General features: G+C 44.7%; 1 protein-coding gene across 1 annotated transcript; it reads right to left on the reverse strand.

Annotated features, from left to right (window-relative positions):
* Positions 1 to 1,124: 1,124 nt before the first annotated feature.
* LOC100415854 (stromal 70 kDa heat shock-related protein, chloroplastic) lies at positions 1,125 to 8,405 on the reverse strand. Its single transcript, XM_044539885.1, has 8 exons — positions 7,787 to 8,405; positions 7,035 to 7,287; positions 6,298 to 6,377; positions 3,795 to 3,937; positions 3,610 to 3,708; positions 3,301 to 3,490; positions 2,504 to 2,902; positions 1,125 to 1,961 (listed from the first exon to the last, which is right to left on the reverse strand). The coding sequence occupies exons 1-8, from the start codon at positions 8,288 to 8,290 to the stop codon at positions 1,557 to 1,559; spliced, it is 2,073 nt and encodes a 690-aa protein (XP_044395820.1). The 5' UTR covers positions 8,291 to 8,405; the 3' UTR covers positions 1,125 to 1,556.
* Positions 8,406 to 25,016: the final 16,611 nt, after the last annotated feature.

Here is a 25,016-nt window from a genome sequence, read left to right on the forward strand (position 1 = left end):
GTCGGAATATACCGGCACCGGATAAAGTTTCAAAGGTCCCATAGCAGCGGATTTAATGGTGAAAACGGATTTTGAATCGGACCAATAGTTTGAGCTACAATTGTTTTTGGAATTTGATAGAATCTTTGATGACATAAGCTTTTCTTCTCTTGTGCATATGGAGCAAAGGGTGTGGGGTGGGGGCATTTTATGCCTGGTAACTTATGTGTGAATAACTCACGAGTGTAATTTAGTAACTTACATTTGTCAAAAAATGTCACGAAAACATATCAACATAAGATCTAGTTTTAAAGGTCTTGTCATGACGCAAAGCAAATTTCGAATTGCGCCGACAATATGAGCTGCAAATGTTATGAATTTCGAATTTCGATGAAAGCATTGAGGACATCAGCTTTTATTCTCTAGTGCATGTGTGAAGAAGGGTGAAGGAACCATTTTTATATCTGGTAACTTCTGACTGAATAACTCGGTAACTTACATACTTCCTCCAATACATATTAATTGTCGCTGCTTTGGTACTAATTTTGAATTGGATCATTAGTTGAGCTAGAAATTATTTTGAATTTTGATAAAAAGAAATTATGCCATTAGTTCTGTCTTGTAGTGCATGCATGAATCTGCATGTGAGGAGAAGGATGGGGAAACATTCATGCAGCCGAAAAATGACAGGGTCCTTGTCGCATCTCTTATTCTCACATGTATTCACCCTGAAAGAGCGTTCAATCGACCACAAGGGGAGGGGATGTGAAGAGATTTTTTATCAAATTCTTCGAACAAACTATTTCTTCGAAGAAGTAACAAACCAAACAAAAGAAGAATACTGGCTGAAGAAAAGCTACTATAAGCATGCAATCAGACAAACTCATCAGAATAGAAGATATCACACTTGAGAATAGTGAGACTGAAGATAATTGTTTTATGTATGGCGCATGTACTTATACTTTTGCACCAAACTTTGCAAATGCACATATGCTGCCAAGATAAACATCCACGAATTAGTGAGAATAGCGCCTGTGGCATGCTCAATTTCAGATTCCTTGATGTGTTTCAAAGCAATTGTGCACTTAATAGCAGCTGTCCATTGGAAGTCCATTTAAATCCTTGTCATGCTTAGTGGGAAAACATAAAAGAAAAATAATTATTTCTTCATCAACCAGATGACAAACTCATATCAAGATATGTTCTATAATAAACATCCCAATAGATAAACCATGAAACTTAGATGCACCATGATCTGTTCTATAACGATAACATTAGGTACACCATGAAACTTCGTTTATTGCTGACCTAAACATGGCTAGTTTACTCTTTAGGGAATATGCTACTGTTTCGACCAAAATCCTTTTGCATCTTTGCATTACCAGAGGGGTATACTTGATTCAAGATCACTCTAGCAAACGTTGTTGATTCCTACCGCTACCAAATTTCATATACTGAATAAACATCTTGTAGATACATGGAGCCGAGATACAAAAATAACATCCTCAACCCTAGAATGCCACTCAGAATATAACTCAGGGTCTATGTATCACTCACCACGATCCATTGACCATCCTTTAATTGCTATCTGTGAAGTCCGCGTCGATAACATCTCCATCATTTGGTCCCTTTCCTGAGCTTGTTGATCCAGCACCAGGCTCAGTTTCAGCATCAGTAGAGCCAGCACCACCGGCACTAGTTTGGTTGTACATAGCCTGTCCGATCTGCATTACCTCCTGGTTCAAAGCCTCCATGGCAGTTTTCATGTTCTGTGTCGATCCACCAGCAATGGCATCTTTCAGTTCCTGGAGCTTTACATCAACCTTCTCTTTCACAGGAGCAGGGACCTTGTCCCCAAGCTCCTTCAGTTGCTTCTCCGTCTGGTACACCACAGAGTCTGCTTGGTTCTTGGTGTCAATAGCATCTCTTTTCTCTTTGTCCTCCTGGGCGAACTTGTCGGCTTCTTCTACCATTCTCTCGACCTGCAAAACAAAATGTCTCAAAAGGCATGTTTATGCACCAGCACAGGCATTTTTTCTTTCTTTCTGGAGTGCAGAGCATGCCAAAATATACAATGAACAGATTACAATGGCATCAATTCTTTGTTTGCCAATTAAACCCCACAAGGCTGTACAAGAGGACAAATAGACTACCCATTTACTATCCAAGGATTATGTGCAACATACTCCATATCTCAATATAACGCATATTACGATTCATTAAGAATTCATGGGTTTGACGAATAAATTCCTCTATTATTATGTGCATGCATGCATGAAAGTAACATCATAACAGATTTGGTGCAATAAATAGCAACAGAACAGATTGGAAATCAAGGGATAATTAAAGAACATAACACTAAAATGAATTTTAACAACACTGCATACCACTGAGAAAACAAGCGCACTACATTGCTGACATGACAAAAAAAACTAACAAATTTCAGAACTAATTACCAAAACAACGAGAGTTTAGTGCAGTCAGTCACACAAAATGCTGGAAAGCATAATCATTGATAGCATACCTCGTCCTTTGGTAGTGTACTAGCACCAGTGATGGTGATATCCTGCTTCTTTCCAGTACCCTTATCAACAGCTGCTACTGACAGAATGCCATTGGCATCAATGTCAAACTTCACTTCAATTTGTGGTACACCACGTGGTGCGGGAGGGATCCCATCCAGTCGGAAGCTTCCAAGAGACTTGTTGTCCCTGACAAACTCTCTCTCTCCCTGGAGGACATTAATCTCAACACTTGTCTGTCCATCAGCAGCCGTTGAGAATACCTCTGATTTGGAGGTGGGCAGTGTTGTATTCCTGGGGATAATCTTCGTCATCACTCCACCCAACGTCTCCAAACCAATTGACAATGGAGTAACATCAAGAAGAACAACATCCTTCACATCTCCAGCCAAAACTCCACCCTGGTGTTTCAGGGAATAGGGTAATACATGAGGTGTTACGTATGTTACTAAGTTATAAATGTGGTCTTGCACTGTACATGCTCTGGGAGCTACTTGAGATGTAACTAAATAGACCATTGGTACTTTAAGGAAACATGTGTACAAGACTACTATGTGAAACTCTAAAAAAGGACTAGAGATTATGCTCTGCAAAGAGCAACAAAAAGGGCAGCCCGGTGCACGTAGCTCCCGCTTGTGCAGGGTCCGGGCAAGGGTCCGACCACTTTGGGTCTTCTGTATAGAGCCTTTCCCTGCATTTCTGCGAGAGGCTGTTTCCAGGACTCGAACCCGTGACCTCATAGGTCACAAGGTGCAAAGAGCAACAAAAGAAATGTAAATTTGGGGGAAAAGAAAATAACCTGTACGGCCGCCCCAAGAGAAACAACCTCATCAGGGTTGACTGTAACATTGGGATCCTTGCCTGTAATCTTCCTAACCGTTTCTTGCACTGCAGGGATTCGGGTGGATCCACCCACAAGAATCACTTCATCTAGATTACTAACAGATAGCTTGGCATCTTTCAAGGCGTTATTAACAGGAGTTTTAAGCCTATCAATAGAAGACAGAAGTATGTGATGAGTGAAGCCATAAAAAATATGAGAAAATGCAGAACTAGTGCACAAAAAATATTTTATAGCTTTGCGAATTGATAGAACGTTCATGTTTACCTATCAATCAGATCTGAACACAGTTCCTCGAATTTAGCTCTAGAAAGGGTTGCCTCAATGTGTTTGGGCCCATCAGCAGTAGCAGTTATGAATGGCAAGCTGCAGTCAAAGACATTCAACTGTTTAAAGGAGATATCTCCAGCTGAGCAAATAGAGCACCATACAAAATTTCTGTAGAAAAATACCTAATGTTCGCCTGTGTGAGCGTTGACAATTCCATCTTAGCTTTTTCTGCTGCCTCAGTAAGACGCTGAAGGGCTTGTTTATCCTTGAGAAGATCGATGCCTTCATCATTCTTGAAGGTGCTAGCAAGCCAATCTACAATTTTCTGCGTAATCCAAGGATAACATTATTACATTACTAGAAATTGGTGGAGAGTTATCAAGAATACTATTAGAAACTGAGTCCACCTGAAGTATGAACAGTACAAGAATACAACACCAAGAGATCTTTTACATGTAATTCGCTTTTAGAAGTTGATGAAATCAAACAAATATTGTGTAAAATAGAAAGTAGGTCTACAGATTTGACGAAGCAAGAGTGACTGAGTTCGAGTTTCCCAGGGGTACAAATGAATGAAGATGAATTGATAACGTACAAGTTACAAGATACAGAACTTAAATGAACAAGAGCTTCACGGCTGAAAATGACCCACAAATATATTTAAACAGTGCTATCAAAGCTAACAATTCAGATCATAGAGAAGACAATATTGGATCAATGGAACAAATTGACTCTCTTGTTGCTTTCTTATGAAGTGGAGTTAAATATGGTGCTCATACTGGCTCTACATCCCCACAAAAGAACGTGAAGTAATGTTGCAGATGTTTGAAGAGAGAAACACATGGCTGTGGCACATGCAGTTGTTATTGTACAATATTGTGGTATTTTATCTTCGTATTGCACAAAACCAAAAAAAGAAAGGGTAACGCTAGGCGCCGGTCGACCGGCCCAAATTTCAGCGGTCGCCGTGCAACCCTTTGATTGGACGAACGACAGCCGCTAGATGGCCCACCTCGATCGCCCCCTGTTTTCTCCCTCCTCCCTCCCGTGCCACTAGCGCAGGTCTCGCGAACACCGCGCCACAAAGTGCGTCTTTGCAACCGCGCTTCACAGAAGCCCTGCCACGGAGTGCGTCTTCGCAACCGCGCTTCGCGGAAGCCCCACCCCCTCCACCACCGGAGGGCTCACAGGTCTCAAATTAGGCATTCCAACAAAAAAATCCTAGCCGGGATCGCAGGCCACCGTGCGAGCTGCCCCGCACGCATTCCTTGTCAAAACATCGGCGCTAGGCGTTGCCATCCGTGGGCACCGCGCACGCACCACCTCTGCCCCACCCACCCACCCCCTACCCCCACCCCACCCCTCAAGCAAGTTTTGCGGCACCTTCCCCTTGCATCCTTCGTGCTTCCTCGGTTGCAGCTCCGGCCATGATGGGTTGCAGCTCCCGCCGAAGCTGGTTCTAGCATCTCGCGCGACGTCGCCGCAGTTCCAGCACCAAACCCCTCGCTGGATGCAGCTCCAACCCTGGCCGGTTCGTAGTGCCGGCTCCTGCCGGTTCCGGCATCCACAACCACCGGTTCCAGCAACCTACATGGCCGGATGCAGCATCTGCATCGCCGGTTCCAACATCTGCCAGCCACCGCCTCCCAGCAAGCGGTCTCCGCGGTTGCATCATCGACATCGGCCGGTTCCAGCACTCGGTCACCACGTTTCCAGCATCGGGTATCGTTGTCTCCAGCCCTAGCGATTTGCCGGTTGCAGCACTTGTGGCCGCCGTGTCCAGCAATAGTGTCTCCAACACCGGAGGGTTCTAGTTGCAGTACGCGGTGCTGGGCGCGCGTTGCCTCCAGCACCGAGAGCGTCGCACCGTCCTGGCCCCACGTGGCATCCACCTCTGACTGGCCTGTGCAGCAGCAGCGCCCCAGGCCTCACAACGCTGGCTAGGAGCTTGCGCGGGGAAGGGTGGTCGGCTGTGGGATGGATCTGCACTGGGCTGGGGTGATTCGGACAGTGTGGAGAGAATTTAAGCGCCATTGGAGGGGATCGTTCGGGAGGAGACATGAATGGCTCACTAGAAAAAAGAGATTTAGATCGGAAGGGGGAAGATGTGTGCCTCCACTTGGCACGTGGCGAACGTGGGTGGTGGCATGACGATAATGCCTGTGTCACGTGGGTAGTGGCGGGACGAACGATGAAACCTGATCCAGCGGCTCGCACGCGACCTTTATGATGTTCAGCCGGCCAGCCGATGATACCCTAAAGTACAGATATATCTCTAGCTCTACACCTATAAAAGACCCAGCTGGTGATGATGGTGTGTCTGCCATCCGATCTAAATCTAACGCATACCAGGTGTTTTCGCATAAACACCCCCACCAGTCTGCTCCTGATCTGCAAAGAAAAACGTAGTCTCTCCAGACAAGTCCATCCCCCCCCCCTCCTCCACACCCAATCAAATAAGAGGAATAAATTTTGGGTTGAATTAACATATTCTTAGTGATATATAGGATTGTTTCAAGTTTGTGAACATGTATTAGTCTATTTTGGATCTGTAGCAAGGCAGGGCACTTTGCTAGTTTGAGCAGGAAATTTGGTGTGTGCACGTCAAAATAGTGCATGATGAACTTTCACAAATTTTAAAATATGTGGTAATTTTCCAGGAACAATAGAAGAGGAATTGTAAACCTTATCAAAGTCATCTCCACCTAAGTGTGTGTCCCCAGATGTGGAAAGCACCTCAAATACACCATCTCCAACCTCCAATACTGCAGAGTAATGTTGCTTCATCAGTAGTAATTACCAGTGAAAAAAATAGCGCGCTATAGCGTCGCTAATAGCACGCTATAGCGTTTTGAGCAATGCCTCGCTGAATAAATCAATGTACAATGTCTCGCTAATAGCACGCTATAGTGCGATATAACACGCTAATAGCATATTTTAAGGGCCACGCTATTTTTTACATTGGCAATTGCATCATGACCTTCTTACAAACCTCAGTGTAATTATTTTTAACACATAACAACAAAGAAAACTATCCAAGTAGACATTCAATATTTTGAGAGCTCTTATCCTGTCAACTTAAGTTCTAACAAATGCTTTTTATGAATTAACTAAAAGCTAATTCTATTTAGAAGTAGCTCTTGTCAATGAGTGGTGGAATATATTGCTCCGATCAAGGATTCATAGATATTATTCTCTGACTGGAGCATGTAAAAGCAACACACTTCTAGATAAACCATTTTTGCTTTACAAATCAAACCAAACAGGACAAAACATTGCCATTTTCAGTATTGAAATTCCACCCATGATTCATCTAAAAAGGTCTGTTATGGTAATATATGAGAGTGATATGATTATCCAAGTGGTTCAGAATTTCTAGCAGTAAATGTAAAAGATAAGAACAATTTGGTATTCTGCCATACCAGAGACATCAAAAGTACCGCCACCCAAGTCAAACACTAGAATCGTTTCGTTGTTTTTCTTCTCAAAACCATAAGCAAGAGATGCAGCAGTTGGCTCATTTATAATGCGGAGAACTTCCAGCCCTGCAATACGGCCAGCATCCTTTGTTGCTGTTCTCTGCGAGTCATTGAAGTACGCTGGAACGGTAACCACCGCTTTTGTAATTTTGTCATTCAGAAACTTAGATGCATCGTCCACCAATTTCCTCAATACCTGAAAAGGTATAAATGTACCGTAGAAGCCAAATAAGTCACTCACATTCGAATCATGTATACTATCAGTCCATAAATTCACATGGTTAAGTCAACTTAGGTCTCTGAAGTTAAACATGAGATATGCACATTTTAGGTCCATAGACTTGTATGGGTACAAAGAAAATTGTCCACACCTGACTAAACTTTAACAATTAGCACATCGGGTGTTGCAAGACAATGGACATAACCGAAGCAGTGACCTCTCATAAATAATTGCCAAAGCGGTAGCAATTCAAAATATTCACAGAAATGAAATATCAGCACTTCATATACCATTGGAAACGTTAACTCATCCAAGACATAATAAGTTAACTAACTACCTCATATTTTCTTATTATAAACGAAGAAATAATCTTTAACACCATCAATGGAGGAGGACAATATGGAATTCCAATGACAATTGAACACATTGCCTCCTTATGTTAAGCTACAATAATAAATAAGAAAAGGGAAATTACCTGCGCGGATATCTCTTCCGCTGCGAACTGCTTGCCGATAGCAGGGCAGTCGAGCTTGACGTTTCCGTTCTCATCGCGCACAACGTTATACGAGACCTGCTTGGCCTCGTCATCTACCTCAGCCATCTTGCGTCCAATGAAGCGCTTGACGGAAAAGAAGGTGTTCTCCGGGTTGACGACGGCCTGCCTCTTGGCAATCTGGCCCACTAGCCGTTCTCCTCCCTTGGTGTACGCCACCACCGACGGCGTCGTCCGCTGGCCCTCGGCGTTGGTGATCACCGTCGGCTTACCGCCCTCCATCGCCGCGACGGCGGAGTTGGTGGTGCCCAGGTCGATTCCCACCACCTTCTCGCACGTCACCCGCATCGCCAACCCGCGCGGCCGCCCGCCACGAGCAACCCGCATCTGCAGGGGCATGACCGCCGGCCACCGCCGGCTCACGAAGAGAGAGCTCGACGGGGAGGCGCCGGCCATCGCGCTGACCTGGCAAGTGAAGGTAGCCATGGCGCGGGTTCGTTACGTAAACCCTAACCCTAGTGAAGGATTCAGGCGGCGATGGCCCGGAGGGGATGGAGAGCGAGGGGGGCGGAGGAGGAGAGGTTTCAGAGAGGAAGAGAAGATAAGACGGGGAGAGAGTTTTATACCGCAGAAGAGGTGGGTATCGGTTGCTGACGAGTTCTCCTTTTTTTTCTTAAGGCATAACCTGCTCTTCTGCGTTCGGTATGCGAACACGAAGGATAAGGGCCTCTTTTGATTCCCAGGATTTTGAAAACTACGAATAGAAAAAGTATAAAATTAGTGTGGCATGCTCATTTGAATCTTATAGAGTTAGCAATATGATTAACAAGGAGTGTTTGATGGCACAAGAAAAACAAAGAAATCAAGAAAAAGGTTGAAATGGATGTTAGATTTCCTATCAAATGTAGTACAAAATATTTCATAGAAAAAATTCCTACGGGATCCAATTCTATGAATCAAAGGACTAACATAGAAAAATGTCGTAAGGATTTCAATCCTCCATAAATCCTATAGAATTTCTTTGAATCAAAGGAGCCCTAAAAGTACTTCACACAGCGGGCGGCTCCGAAGGAGAAACCCTAGCCCCAAGCGTCCCATTCTCTTCGTGATTCCCTCGCCACCGCTAGCACCACGGTGGTGGCGGCTCCCCGTCGTCAAAGACGGCGGGCGAGGTCTATACCTGGCGGCTCCCAGCCATCAAAGGCGGCGGGCGAGGTCTACTTGGGATTGAAGACGGCATTGTTTCTCGCATAGGTTGGTGGACAAGTGTATCGAGCCCATTTGAGCAATTGAGCTATTGTCTCTCTAGTATCCATGCAACAAGAGCTTTTTGCATGGTAACACATTTTATGCTTGTTCCTTGGTTGTGCGGATCCCACTGATCTATCCGTGTGTGTGTGTGTGTGTGTTTGCTTTGTGCCAAGATAGCTATTGATCTATTTGCTTTACATTGCAATTTTGTGAATCTTCCTCAACATTCTTGATGTCATTGATTAACACTTGCTTCAATTTTGTGCCACTTGTCCTAACCAAGCCACTCAATAAGCTTTACTTTGTAGGTGTGAGTGAACAAGTCTGGTACCAATTCCACTATTCTCCCACTTCACATTGAGTGACACGGGATACATCCTCAACTTTGGGAAAAGGTATCTTGGTATTGTTTATCTCATTTCCTACTCACCTTTGCTCGAGTCTTGTGATGGATAGGCAAAGCACATCTACTTCATTCTACAACAACAACAACGAGTTTGATGCCATGCAAAACTTCATCGACGCCAAGATGGATGCTCAAATGGAGGAGCTCAAAGCCCTCATCAACACCGACAAGAGGTCTTCCTCATCTTTGAGAAGACGCTCAAGTGCACATGATTCCGAGTTACCATCTCCAGCAAGGTCACATCGGCATCGACACAATCACCGACGGGAACGTGAAGGTCAAGAGCTCAACACCAACCATCGCTCTACATCTTCACCATCTACCTTGGCATCTTCGCCAAGCAACTTCAAGGCATCTTCGCCTTTGGATATGCAGCATCTTCACCGACAGGCACCTCAATATTACGCTCAAGAGAAGCTCCCCAAGCTCAAGTCCACGACTTCCACGAGCTACTACGACCTTGACACTGTCCACGAGATTCCTTTCTATGGGACTCAAGACCCCGAGGAGTATCTCGAGTGGGAGCGCAAGATGGACTCCTACCTCAAGTGATACGTCTCCAACGTATCTATATTTTTTTTATTGTTTCATATTGTTATATTATCAATCTTGGATGTGTTTATATGCATTTACTAGCAACTTTATATCATTTTTTGGAACTAACCTATTGACATAGTGCCCAGTGCCAGTTGTAGTTTTTTGCTTGTTTTTTACTTTGCGGAATATCAATCCCAAGCGGAGTCCAAATGCCACGAAACTTTTTGGAGATTTTTTTCTGCCCAGAAGACATCCAAGGAGCCAAAGAAGTGCACGGGAGGAGGCCCGTGGGGCCCACTAGGCACCATGGCGCGCCAGAAGGTTCAGGCGCGCTCTGTTGGGTAGTGGGCACCACGGGAAGCTTCTCCACCGCCATACACCTCTATAAATACTCTAAAATCCCAAAAACCCTAGGGGAGTCAGAGAATACAGTTTCCGCCGCCGCAAGTTCCAGAACCACGAGATCCAATCTAGAGGCCTTTTCCGGCACTCTGCCCTTCATCATCCTTGTTGCCCTCCAATGATGTGTGAGTAGTTTACCATAGACCTACGGGTCTGTGGCTAGTAGCTAGATGCCTTCTTCTATTTTTTTGATCTTCAATGCAATGTTCTCCTCGATGTTCTTGGAGATCTATTTGATGTAATGACTTTTTGCGGTGTGTTTGTTGGGATCTGATGAATTGTGGGTGTATGATCAGTTATATCCATGAATATTATTTGAGTCTTAGCTGAACTCTTTTATGCATTATTGTTATAGCCTCGTATTTCTTCTTCGAATTTTTGGTTTGTTTTGGCCAACTAAATTGATTTTTCTTGTCATGGGAAGAGGTGCTTTATGATGGGTTCGATCTTGCGGTGCTCAATCTCAGTGACAGGAAGAGACATGACACGCATGTATCATTGCTATTAAGGATAAAAAGATGGGGTCTATTCCTACATGAATAGATCTTGTCTACAACATGTCATCGTTCTTATTGCATTACTCCATTTCTTCATGAACTTAATACACTAGATGCATACTGAATAGCGATCGATGAGTGGAGTAATAATAGTAGATGCATAATCGTTTCGGTCTACTAATCTTGGACGTGATGCCTATATACATGATCATTGCCTTGGATATCGTCATGATTATTCGCTTTTCTATCAATTGCCCAATAGTAATTTCTTTACCCATCGTATGCTATTTTCTCGAGAGAAGCCTCTGGTGAAAACTACGACCCCCAGGTCTATTTTCCTATCATATAAAACCAAAAATACCTCGCGGCATTTTTCCTTTATTTATTTTATTTTGTATTTTAGTTAGATCTATTTGTCAAATCTCAAACAATTTAATATATCTCAATACCAAGGAGGGATTGACAACCCCTCTTACGTGTTGGGTTGCAAGTTTTTGTGGTTTGTGTGTAGGTGTTGTTTACTAGTGTTGCTTGGTTCTCCTACTAGATTGATAACCTTGGTTTCATAACCGAGGGAATACTTACCGTGGCTATGCTGCATCATCCTCTCCTCTTCGGGGAAATATCGACGCAGATACAAGCAATCAGGAAGAATTGTCGGCGCCATTGCCGGGAAGACATCATCAACATCTATCAGGTCCTACGCACAAACTCTCATCTCCTTGCAATTACTTTATTTTCCATTTTCCTCTCATTTTCATCTCCCCCACTTCTAAAACGTTTTTGCAAAAATCCAGAAATATTATCCGTTTGCCTTTTTGTTTTGGCCATCTTGTCATCATGACTACCCCTCCTTTGTCACTAGATTTTGAAGTTTTATATACTTCAAACAAAAACAAGGAGAAAATTTGAAAGATGCCTGTTATAGGCTAATAGAATCTTACCGTATTTTCAATATAAAAGGAGATGCAAAAAAATTATTCAAAATTATTATATAGGTTTAACCTTGCATGATAGACAACTTTTGGATTTTGCCGCTAAAGGGAATTTTGTTGAGATTGATGCTAATGCCGCTTATGAAATAATAGAGGGGATATTGGGAGTTCCACCACCACAAAAAGGATTTACTTTTACTCAGGAAGGGATTCAAATATTAGAAAAATTGGGTGATATACAGAAAATTTTGGTTGCTTTACAAAAGTCTAATGAACCTCTCAAAAATATTAGTGGAAACCTCAATCGCATGAATACTTTGATTACTTTGTGTAATAAGCGTTTGGATATTTTGGATCTCAAGATGATCTCATTCCCTGAGAACATTGAAAAGCGTAAAGAGCCTCCCGGGTTTGAGAAAACTCTTACAAAGTTAGCAAAAACTAAAGATGACAATACTTGAATCTATGCATTATGCCTAGCTAGGGGTGTAAAACAATAGCGCTTGTTGGGAGGCAACCCAATATTTATCCTTTAATTTTTTGTTTCTTTTACGTTTTTCAATAAATACACAATTATGCATATGTTATGATTGTGCTTTTTTATGTTTTAATTAGTGTTTGTGCCAAGTAATGCCTTTAGGATGGCTTGGGTGATAGTTGACTTGATCCTGTTGTAAAACAGAAACTTTTGCGTCAAGTAACTGAATTTTTTTTTAAATCACAGAAGAGATGAAAAATTCTACATTTTTTACACAAGATTGATATGCAAATTGCCTCTGTTTCCTGATTTTTTAGAATTTTTGGAGTTACAGAAATATGGTCAAAGTACAGATTACTATAAACTGTTCTGTTTTTATTCTATTTTCGTTGCATTGTGTGCTTATTTTGATGAATCTATGGATTGTATCGAGGGGTATAAGCCATGGTAAAGTTAGAACATAGTAGGTATAATGCAATAATAAAATATGAATGGTTTTGCAACAGTACTTAGAGTGGTGATTTTCTTTATTATATTAACAGATCTCACGAAGGCTTTGTTAAGTTTTGTGTGATTGAGGTTTTCAAGTTTGGGGTGAGATCACGATGGATGAAGGAATAAGGAGTGAACAGAGCCTAAGTTTGGGGATGCCCATGGCACCCCAAGGTAATATTCAAGGTGTACCAAGCAAGTAAGCTTGGGGATGCCCCGGAAGGTATCCCCTCTTTCTTCTAACGACCATTGGTAATTTTACTTGGAGCTATATTTTTATTCGTCACATATCATGAGTTTTGCTTGGAGCGCCTTGTACTATATGAGTCTGTGATTGTTTTGCTTTTTAGTTTGTCACAATCTTCCTTGCTGGACACACCTATTTGATAGAGCCATAATGATGCTATGATTTGTTAGAAGTGCTCTGTGTGCTTCACTTAATTTTTTTGAGCTAGGAATTGCTCTAGTGTTTCACTTATATCTTTTTGAGCACGGTGGTGCTTTAATTTGAAGAAATATGCTCTCATGCTTCACTTAGATTAATTTGAGAGTTAGTAAATTTTGAAGAAATATCCTCTCATGCTTCACTTAGATTATTCTGAGAGTTGAAAATTTTGAAGAAATATTTATGCTCTCATACCTCACTTAAATTTATTTGAGAGCTTGAAAAGTGGTGGTGATATATGAAATTAGTCCCAAAGTGATAGATATTCAAGGCGGATATAATAAAAACTTTCATGAAGATGATCGGACAATATAAACTTGATTCCTTGTAATAGTTTTGAGATATGGAGATATTAATATGTGAGTCATGTTGGTGAGTAATTATGCTTAGTAAGAATATTGGTGTTAAGGTTTGTGATTCCCTATGCAAGCACGAAAGTCAATAGTTATGCAATGAAGTTATACCCCACTTGTGGTGCATTATTCGGTGTTAGTTATGTTTATTAATCGTTTATGATCGTTTTTGTTTCTTGGTTGGTCGCTTCTCAATCTATTTTCTAGCCTCCATTTGTACTAAGCGAGAATACTGCTTGTGCATCCAACTCCTTAAACCGAATTTTGTGCCAAATGAGTCCACCATACCTACGTATATAGGGCCCACTTGGAGACTTGGGATCTCAGCAGGAAATGTGAAGGTTGTTTAAAGCCGGCCGATAGGCGAAAGAGAATCCAAAAGTTTTGTTCTGATCTGAGTAGGCTCAACATAGGGAATACCCTAACCCTGGGAACCGGGGCATATAAATCCGCTTATGGCATTCACCCAAGCATACAGAGACAGATGGAATGAAAGAAGTGGTATTTCCGTGCCGTTCCAAGTAAATTTGTATGTGCCAACTCTAATTTTCAAAATGAATTTCCTTTTTGTGTGCCTGTACCGCTCATGAAGCGGTAGGGGGTGGCCAATATTTTCCATGCTAGATACTTTATTCTCGAGATGAGTGTTTATTCACTTGTCATTGCACGAGAGTGTGGCAAGGTATAGGGATGCCCAGTCCCGAAATGAAAAAGAAATGTTGTTAATAATAAATTCCTTGGAAAGTGTTAGTATGGAAGGCACCCGTGGATACGGCTAGCCATGGATTGTGAAAGAATGATGGAAAAAGGAATAAACTTTGTTTTATGTTTGGGAACCGCCTATGATTTATCTAGCATGGAAAGTATTGGAAATTCTCGGTCGTTTTATTGACAGGAAAAGCATGCCTCTCAAAACAATTTTATCTCTCAATTTAAGCTATGAGCTCTGGCACCTCTACAAATCTCTGCTTCCCTCTACAAAGGGCCTACCTATTTACTTTATGCAATTTTTATTTTTATTTGAGTCTCCATCTTCTATTATAAATTACCAACTAGGGAACACTATTGTCATACTTGTGCATTGGCTATAGCTAATATTTGAGTGTGTTTCATGGATGTATCAATGATTGAGCATAATGGGCTAGGAATAGCTTTATTTAGTGTTCATATTTTGAAAGACATGGTTGCTTGTTGATATGCTTGAGTATTGAGGTCCTCATGTAAATTATAGACTATTGCTTTGAATCATCTAAAAGTCAAAATGTCCATGCTACAAAAGAAAAGAATATATGATGAACATGTTAGGCGGCATTCCACATCAGAAATTCTGTTTTTATAATTTACCTACTCGAGGATGAGTAGAAATTAAGCTTGGGGATGCCGATACATCTGCAACGTACCTATAATTTTTTATTGTTTCATGTTGTTATATTATAAATCTTGGATGTTTAATATTCATTTACTAGCAGTTTTGTTTCATTTTTTGGCACTAACCTATTGACATGGTGTCGAGTGCTGGTTGCTATTTTTTGCTTGTTTTTTACTTTGCAGAATATCATACCAAACGGAGTCCAAATGCCACGAAACTTTTTGGAGATTTTTTCTGCCTAGAAAACAGCTAGGGAGCCAAAGAAGTGCACGGGGGAGGCTCGTAGGGCCCACTAGGCACCAAGGCGCGCTAGAAGGCCCAGGTGCGCCCTGGTGGGTAATGGGCACCACGAGAAGCTTCTCCATCGCTGTCGCGGGAAACCACGGCCAACTATGGGACCAAGAGCTCCTTTCTGGTTCGGCGGGGGGATGGCACGTTGCACAAAGAGCAGAGGAGCGTGGAACAACACGGCAGAGATCACGAGGGCAATTTTACCCAGGTTCGGGCCGCCATGAGGCGTAAAACCCTACTCCTGCCTTGGTGGATTGATGGTGGAAAAATGGTGGTGAGCACAGCGCGCTTGCCCGGCAGGGTTGGCCTAGGGCGAAAGCGGCCGCGGGCGTATGAGTGTGTAAAGGAGTGGTTTAGGCGACAAACTCTCCAACCCTTTCTACGGTTGCCTCGGGCCTCCTTTTATAGATCAAGGGGTCACCACAGTGGCAAATCAGTCATTATGCCCTGATTAGATAGCAAACAGTGCTATCATACCTAACTCTGCAGGCTGACAGGGTGCATTAAATGCGCCGCTCAACGTCACATCGCAGCTTGCCCGACAGGCCCTGCCGGGCTGTTTTGCCAGCTTTGCGCTTGCTTGCTTGACACGTTGTAGGACGGGTGTCATTTGGAGGTGTTTTCTATAGGAAGTGGTTGCCATGTGGCGAATAGCAGCCACTTAGTCACTTTGGAGCTTGACACCGCACTGATTAACGACGTGCGTCGTGATGAGGTGGTGCGGTGAGGTGGTTCTGCCTCCGCAAGCCCCGGCAGGCCTGCCGGGACGACCCGAAGGCTTTCTTCCGGGGGCAAATTCATCCTTGCCAGGCTCGCCTGCCCGATAAGGGAGGTTTTTCCCTTAGAGATATCTTTCTTCTCTGGCTCTTCTTGGTCTTCCTAATCTGCAGATGGATCCTTCAAATGATTGGTCCCTTGTGTTCCAATCTAACCTTGGTGTTGTTGATCTTGTTCCCGTGCGTGTGCACAGTCTGGGCAACGTACCCAGGGTTTGTTGCACCGACAGAAGCCCAAGGGCCCGCCCCGAATGCACTGCCGGGCGTCGTCGGGGTAGGCCCTAATCAGTGCACAGGCAGGGGTGTAGAAGTGGCCGGCCCCTTTGAGATCTTCTTTGATTCTTCATTATCTTGAGTCCGGGCCAGTTTCTGGTTTTCCAGCGCGTCGCGTAAAGCCAATCGTGGTGGAACCATTCTTGTAATGGCCCGTGAATGACTTTAACGCACAGGGGAGTAGCTGTCAATTCACTCTTCCCACCACGCCCTTATCGTCAGCCAAGTATGCTGCATGCATCGAGCAGGGTAGGTAACGGAGGCGCTGGTGCAGGAGAGCATCAAAACAGGGGCCCGATCTTCTTGAATTGGTGGAGGAGGGCGGCGGTTACCCGTGGAGGGAACGGCCCTCTTCCCCGACCCGCCTATAAAAAGAGGGGCGGGGGAGGAGCGGAATCATTCATCCTCGCATCCCTTCTCCTCCATCTTCTACCTTCTGCTGGACATGCTAAGAAGGAGAACCCGGGGCCAGGTCCTGGGTCCTAGTTTAGAGCTTCGCACGGGCCTCAGGGGGGTTGCCCGGGTGGCGCGGCGGTAGCACTGGAGGTGGTGACTCTAGTGCACTTGTCGCCGGGTCGCCCGTAGCTTCAATTCTAGTGAGAGGCGACACAAACAACACCATGCCGAGGCCCATTATGGACACGGGGCGTGGTAGTCGGTCGTGGCCCATTCCTCCTTCTCTTGCAGCGCTGGAGAGGGGTCGCAGAATGGGTTTGCCATCAACAAAGGCGGACCTGACCCCCTGGGCACCGTCCGCTTGTTGTGCAGGAGGGCTCTTTGCTCCCATGCACGTCTCCTGAACATGCGATGATTTCTGATGTCAGGGCCGTTTGGGACGACCATGCTCTTTGTGGGATGACCCAGAGAGCATGGTTCCTGATGTGGCCGTCGTGCTGGGGTCTTCAGATGACAGCGATATAGAAGGCGGTGGCAACCCACGACGCATCGGGAATGGGGACGACCATTCCGACGAGTCGTGTTTGACGGTGATTTCGTTTCTCCTATCTGGGCCTCCGGCAGCGTCACCATCCGTGTCTGCCCTCCGGTTTCTTCGTCCTAGCTGGGGAGCAGCGCCATCCTAATCCTGGGAGGCGCTGAATCCCAGCCGGGCCCGCCTCCTACCTCCTTGGTCCCTCCCTGTAATACCCTGAAGGAGATGGACGAGGGCAAAGGCATCACGTGGCACTTATCTTTTTTCAATATTAAATCTATAGGCACTTGCCAAAATTTAGTTTAAATAATGTAATCTCTTGAATCCATGTATGTGTCCTATAAGGTTTGTACTTGTTTGATCAGCATATTAATGAAAAAGATGAACCTTGTCGGGGACTCATGCATGTATATGTCCATGCAGAGGTGGAGTGCCTCTTTATTTTTAAATAAACGAGTTTCCCCTAACAGGCTATCCTGCCGGTACCCTCTATTTTGTTGCCGGGGAGTTAAGCCTACCGGGCACAAACTATGACGAGGGACCAGCCCCCTGCCAATCTGTTTTTCAACAAACGCCATTGCAACCATCCCGACTGAAGCAACATTCGAGCCAAGGTACGGGAGCACCTAAGTTTCAAAAATCGGCGAGATTTTCTTATGCACAAGTTCTTACAGAACATGTATGGACAAGACATAGAACTTATCTGTTTGGCTTGCCGGAGATTGCAGTGTTGGTTCATCTTTCCAGCTTCCCTTAGAGGCCAAGTTCTTGGCAGGAACCTGCAGTTGTATGCAGATGGAGATGATGCCAGATGCGATCTTATCTACATGAACATGTGATGCTCATGAAATGCGTATGCATGCATGCAACTTGTCGGGGGCCCCCCAGCACTTCATTTATTTTTCTGTTGCTAAGGGTCTGCGCTTGGCTTTGTACAAGGGGTTCATGCAACTGAGGCAAGGCCTGTACAAAAGGGTGGCTGCCGGGCAGGGCCCGAGAGCCGCGTCTTACGGGTAGAACTTGCGGAGATTCTCAATATTCCATGAGTTTTGCAATTGAATGCCATCTCCGGTCTCCAGACGGACTGCGCAGGTCTGGTGACTCGAACTACCCGATAAGGGCTTCCCACTTTGGCGTCAACTTGTTTGTACCCTTGGCGGACGGAACGCGCCTAAGGACATGGTCGCCTTCCTCAAAACACCGGGCATGAACCCTGTGGCTGTGATAGCGACGCAGGGCTTGCTGATAGCATGCAGCACGCATAGCAGCCCGGAGACAGTTCTCCTCGAGAAGCACATCATCGTCACGTCGGTGCTGATCCTGCACTACTTCATTGTAGGCAAGCACTCGAGATGACCCGTAAATGAGTTCCGTGGGGATAACTTCTTTTGCCCCATAAACTAGGGAGAAGGGAGTCTGCCCGGTAGCTCGATTTGGCGTCGTTCTGAGGAACCAGAGAACTACCAACAGCTCATCAATCCATTGCCTGCTGCACTTCTGTAGCGTATCAAATGTTCTCGTCTTGAGTCCTTGCAACACTTCAGCGTTCGCCCTCCCAGCTTGTCCATTTCTTCTGGGATGTGCAATAGAGGCAAATGAGATCTTGCTTCCGAGGGCATGAACATATTGCATGAAGGCGCGATTCGTGAATTGGGTGCCATTGTCAGTGATGATCCGGGCGGGGACCCCGAAGCGACACACAAATCCTTTCAAGAACTTGATAGCTGACTGAGCAGTCACCTTTCTCACGGCATCTACTTCCGGCCACTTTGTGAACTTGTCGATGGCAACGAACAAGAATTCAAAGCCCCCGGCAGCTCGGGGGAAAGGGCTGAGAATATCGAGCCCCAGACCGAAAACGACCATGACAAAGGGATTGTGTGAAGAGCTTGTGCAGGTAGATGGATGTTCTTGGAATGGAACTGGCAGGCTTCACACTTGGTGACTAGCTCGACCGCATCTTGGAGGGCTATGGGCCTATAGAATCCTTGACGGAATGCTTTCCCAACTAATGCCCTTGATCCAATGTGGGAGCCGCACATGCCTTCGTGTATTTCCGCCAGCAGTTCCTTTCCTTCTTCTCGGCAAATGCACTTCAATTTCACACCATTGGGCCTTCTTCTGTATAGAGTCTCATCGACAAACTGATACATACTAGCCTTCCGGGCTACTCTTTTGGCTTCCTCTTGTTCATCGGGAAGTTCTCAAGTTTGGAAGAAATGGACTATGTGCCTTGCCCAAGTTGGAGCCTGAGGCTCGGCAACAAGGACTAGAGGCACCTCCTCATCTGCGGGAGCGCGTTTCTCAACCGCGGGGACTAGTGGTATGGCAGGAGGGCGCAGCCCGGCAATTGATGGGGAGTTGTTTCCGGCAGGGTCCCTACCATGAGCCCTAGGAGGCTCTACCGGGAGAGGCTTACTGGAGTCCAACTTCCTCCTTTTCCGGGCCATTGTTGGCGGGGATACGGAGGGATGAGTAAGATGGAGAACAAGAGTTCCTAGTTCCACAGGAAGTTTTTGCGCAACACACTTTGACAGATGATCAACTATGTTGTTTTCCGCACGGGGTACGTGCTCTATTTGCAATCCGTCAAAGCGCTCCTCCAATCTTCTCACTTCCTCAACGGATGCCTCCATCAATGGACTTTGGTAATCCTTGTTGACTTATCTCACCACAAGTTGTGAATCTTCTCGAATGATCAGCTTCTTGATTCCCAATTCTGTGGCAATCCTGAGCCCGGCAAGGAGCCCTTCATACTTTGTTGTATTGTTGGTTGCCTCCTCCTGGGGAAAATGCATCTGGACGACGTACTTCAAGTGCTCCCTAGTGGGAGCAACGAGAAGCACGCCAGCCCCTGCACCTTGTATGGAGAATGCACCATCAAAATACATAATCCATTCTTGGGGCGCTTCCTTGCCGGGGACAACTGTTTCCAGCACTTCTTCATCACGGGTTGGCGTCCATTCTGCAATAAACTCTGCCAATGCCCTGCTCTGAATTGTTGATGTGCTCTCAAATTTCAGGCCAAAGCTGGATAACTCCAAAGCCCACTCCACTATTCTGTCGGTAGCCTCAGGGTTTCAGAGTATCCTTTGCAACGGAAAGCGGGTGACAACCGTAATCTCATGGGCTTGGAAGTAGTGGCGCAATTTCCTTGAGGCCATGATGAGACCAAAAATCAACTTTTGCACACGAGAGTACCTTGATCTAGCCCCCTTGTAACAGGGAACTGACGAAGTATACTGGGCGCTGCACCACTTTCTTCCTTGTTGCGTCCTTGGGGTTGCCCCTGCTGTCGTGCTCCTCTTTGTCTTGATCTTCATCCGGTCCTGCCAGGCTTTGCTCACTCTCTAATTCCTCTACTTCTCGCTGTGCCACTAGGGCTGCGCTGACCACTTGATTAGTTGCCGCTAAATACACCAGCAACAACCACTACAAAAAAAGACACTTCCGTGATGATACATGTTTGTCACAGTAGGTCGCGTTTTTTGTCATGCATGTACATCCATGACAAATTTATGACAGAATCAAGATAGTCATACCTGTGCTGTCGTAGAAGTGTTCCATGACATTACCAAAATTATCATCACGGAAGTGTCCACTTCCATGACGATAAATCGCGCGTCACAGAAGTGCTTTCGTCAAGGGTGACCGACACATGGCATCCACCGTAACGGAACGCCGTTAAGCTATCGGGTCGGGTTTTGGATCCGATAACCCGTTAACAGCCCCGACCAATGGGGATTTTCCACGTGTAAAATCATCATTGGCTGGAGGAGACACGTGTCAGGTCCGCGTTGGCACAGGTGTCACTCATCCAATGGGCGAGATGCGCCTATGATATGTTGACACGTGGATCGGCCCATCAAGTTTAAATGGGCCGGCCCAACCGAAGGCCCACAAGATTTTGCGGACCATAATGGGCCGGCCCAGCTAAAGGCCCACGAGATTTTGTGGACCATAATGGGCTGGCCCAGCTAAAGGCCCACAAGATTTTGCGGGCCATAATGGGCCGGCCCAGGTAAAGGCCCACAAAATTCTTGCGGATCATAATGGGCCGGCCCAGCTAAAGGCCCACGAGATTTCGCTGACATTAATGGGCCGGCCCAGCTATAGGCCCACAAGATTTTGAGGACCCTAGTAGGCCGGCCCATTAACTGGCTGCCATGTTTTGGGCCAAATGCCGGCCCATATTTGATCCGGTCCATTAATGGCCTGCCACGCTCCGGGCCTAATAGTGGCCCATATGAGATCCGGCCCGTTAAAAGCCTACCACGTTCTGGGCCAAATTACGGCCCAGATCAGGTCCGGCTCTTTTAGAGGCTTTGGGCTCAATTATGGCCCATATCAGATTCGGCCCGTCAACTAGACACTATGCTTTTGGGCCCACTTGCTAAAGGCCCACTTAGTAATTCGGCCTGATATTAGTTTTAGCCTGTTAAGGGCCCGTTTAACATTTCGGCCCTATATTAATTTTGGCCTGTTAAAAGCCCGTCATATAGTTGGGCCTAACTACGGCCCGGTTTGCATCCGGCCTGCTCGCAGCCGATATCTGATTGGGCCAAACAAGGACCGAGACAATTTTGGCCTGTTAAAAGCCCGTGATTTGATTTGCACAATCATGGGCCGGGGTTCATTTCGGGCTGCTGCCGGCCCGTGAGCTGTTCGGCATGTTTCAGGCCCAACCTACATCGTGATTGCATGACGGCCCGATTATGTACCGTAATTTTACGGTTTGGCCGGTTTACTGCGAAGACATGATATATATACAGTAAAATAACTACAGCATCGTGAATAAGAAAAAACCTAGACTATACAATAAAGAAGTTACGGCATATTACATCCACTGGGCATCAAAGTTCGCCACTATGATAATAAAGCACAAGCAGACAACAGATTACATACACTGGGCATCAAAGATCGCCACCAGTGCAAATAAACACACCGACAAAATAATATACAAAACCGACAACACTTCATTAGAGTTCAAGAAAGGTTAGCCCTGCTGGGGAGCTGCAGCGCAAGCAGCTGAGCAAGATGATGAGACTGCGCTTGTTCAACACTTATATCTTCCTCACTCTGAAAGATAAACAAGCAGACAGATGACAGGTTTTGCACATAAAAGTATCAGTCCTGACAATTCATCACATTTCTTACTGACGAATAAAGTGACACAGTTTAAAATTCCATTAACACAATATGGTATTGTTCAGGTCAAGACATGGCAGGAAATGACATTGTGAAGGAGTTGGCGGCTTCACGACACCACTGGATTACAGATCAAGAACTCGGGAGTATCAATGGTTAGTGTGCTGTCAATTTATACCATTTCAGATTGGCAAATAAAGAGACGGTTTAAATAATAGTAGAATGATATGACATTGTTCATAGTTAAGACATTGCAGAATATGACATTGTGCTGTAGTGGGTAGGTTCACCACACCACTGGATTACGGATGAAGAACAAAAGCATACATGTAGTGCAAAAGAAGATCACTTGCTCTCTATAGTTTAATTTACATGGTATGAAGAAGGAACTTGGTTGTACAACTGAAAACTTAAATTGAGAAAGGACAAACTTTTGTTTATGAACTGCATAATAAACTTTAAACAAGCAATTTGATACAAACACCAAAAATAAAGAGTTGTTGCAGTCATGCCTAACCAAATATATACAACAAAGTTTGAAGGCTTGAGATGGACAAACTTACATTATTGGTGAAGACATGCTCTATAAAGTCCTTGTCCATGCTGATGGGGGGGGGGCAATTCAAGAAGTTTACCACAGGATCTTCTTCAAAAGCATTGCCTTTATTCTACATTTTGTTAAGAGTAAATATAGATGTGATAATATACGAAAAATGGAGAATATTTAAGATAAGATGAAGAGTGATGCTACATAACCAAGTAGCTATAAATGTAAGTGCAGCGATACATGCAAAAGGTACAGCCAAGAGCAATGCACAGCTAAATTTTTCAGTACCAACCTTATGGTAAGAGTAAATATAGATCTGATGTGTAGAAAATGGAGGGCAAAGGAAAATAAGCTGCAGAGTGATGGTACGTGAACAACTACCTGTCATTATAAGTACACTGATAAAGGACATCATGTACTTACAAGAACAATGCAGAGCTAAAAAAATTGGCATTGGATATATTCTACACTAATGTAACCATTCATACAGATCAGATAATTTGGAGCGAACAATTGATAAGCAAGCTATCATGCATACTGCTGTCACATAATGAACCAGGTATGTATGCAAGTACAGTGATACAGGACAACAGGTACTAACAAGAGCAAAGCAGCGGGCAGCATATTTGCGATATCCTCTCGTTCTTGTCAAACCGGAATTCTTCTTCGAGCAGATTTCCTGCAAAAAAGATCCGTAAGGCACATGCGGAAAAGTAGAAGTTCAAATTGTCATGTGATTTCATAGACAGTACCTCATCCTGGGAACGAGACCAGTGAATAACAAGGTTTTTCCATTCAATGCCTTCTAAATTTAGCACAGGAGACTTCACCGGAAATTCGTTTATAGACTTGCCATCAAAGTGTGATTTCCTCAGGTAACACCGATACTGCTGCAATGCTTCCTTGAAAAGCACAAGCAAGCTTTGCTCGTCATGACTATCCAGATTGACCCTCGCCTAGTTACAACAATGTAATGTAAATCATTGATGTGTTCAATCAGCAGAAAACAGGAAAATAATAACCATGAATAATAGCACTTACATGTAAGTTGGACAGGAAGATGTGAAAATGGTGTTTGTCTTCACAATAATCTTCCCATGATGGGAATATATGCACGTAGTCCCTAACAACATTGAAAGCATTGTCTTTTAAACTGGGAATAAATGGAATGGGGTTCCAATCTGCAGGAATTGGCCGTCTCTGCAGTTGGGATAGGTCTTCGGCCGGTGGACTTGCTGTACTTTTTGCTGGAGTGGGATTTTTCTGTGGTACAGCTGGTGCTATGGAAAATGAAATCGGTATACCTTTTGATGGAGTGCAGGTCCTGTGTGTGGTGGGGCTAGTGGTGTGGCCAGTGAAGTATGGGTACAGTCTGCTGGAGTCGGTCCTACGTTTTGTGTCACTGGTTGTACAACCAATATAAGTGGGGTGCTGTCTGATTTCTCCGGCACCACCACGTTTTTCAAGGACTTTGCTGGTGCTCCTTCAGGTTCGGCAATCACCCTCTTCCTTTTTGATGTCTGATGCACAAGAACAACATTTGAGTGGAAAAACATGGTATGATGACAGATGGAATATGTATTGATAATGGATGGGCATGGCATCTCGACATATATGATGAGTAAACTAAGCAGATGGCGGTGCAACAAAGTAGAAGAAATGCAAGACAACATATGCAAGATACCCGCAATCAATAAAACATTGCCAAATTAGAACAGGCACCTTGATGGGTGAACAGGACAGGCCATCTGCCTTTGACTCCTCGAGGTTAGAATAGTCATTAGGATCATATTCTGAACAAGAATCAACAGGTGGGGAGCGTATGAGTTTCATTGCATCCAGAATGGCACTCAATGCCTTGGTGCCAATTTTGTAAGTCATTGCAGTGTTTAGCTTCAAGAGTGGACTGCTGCTAGTGCGACACAAAGCAGCTACACAGATCATAGTGTAGATATAACGGGAAAACCTTAAGCATCAGAGTAAAATCAGCAAAGTGGAACTTGCTGGAATATATGTGCTAGTATTGCCGGTACGGCTAGAAAGGCTTCGGATACCAGCTCTCTTCAAGTGAAGGTGCGGTA

Source organism: Triticum aestivum, chromosome 5D (genome assembly GCF_018294505.1).
Source record: "Triticum aestivum cultivar Chinese Spring chromosome 5D, IWGSC CS RefSeq v2.1, whole genome shotgun sequence".
Classification (NCBI taxonomy): Eukaryota; Viridiplantae; Streptophyta; class Magnoliopsida; order Poales; family Poaceae; genus Triticum; species Triticum aestivum.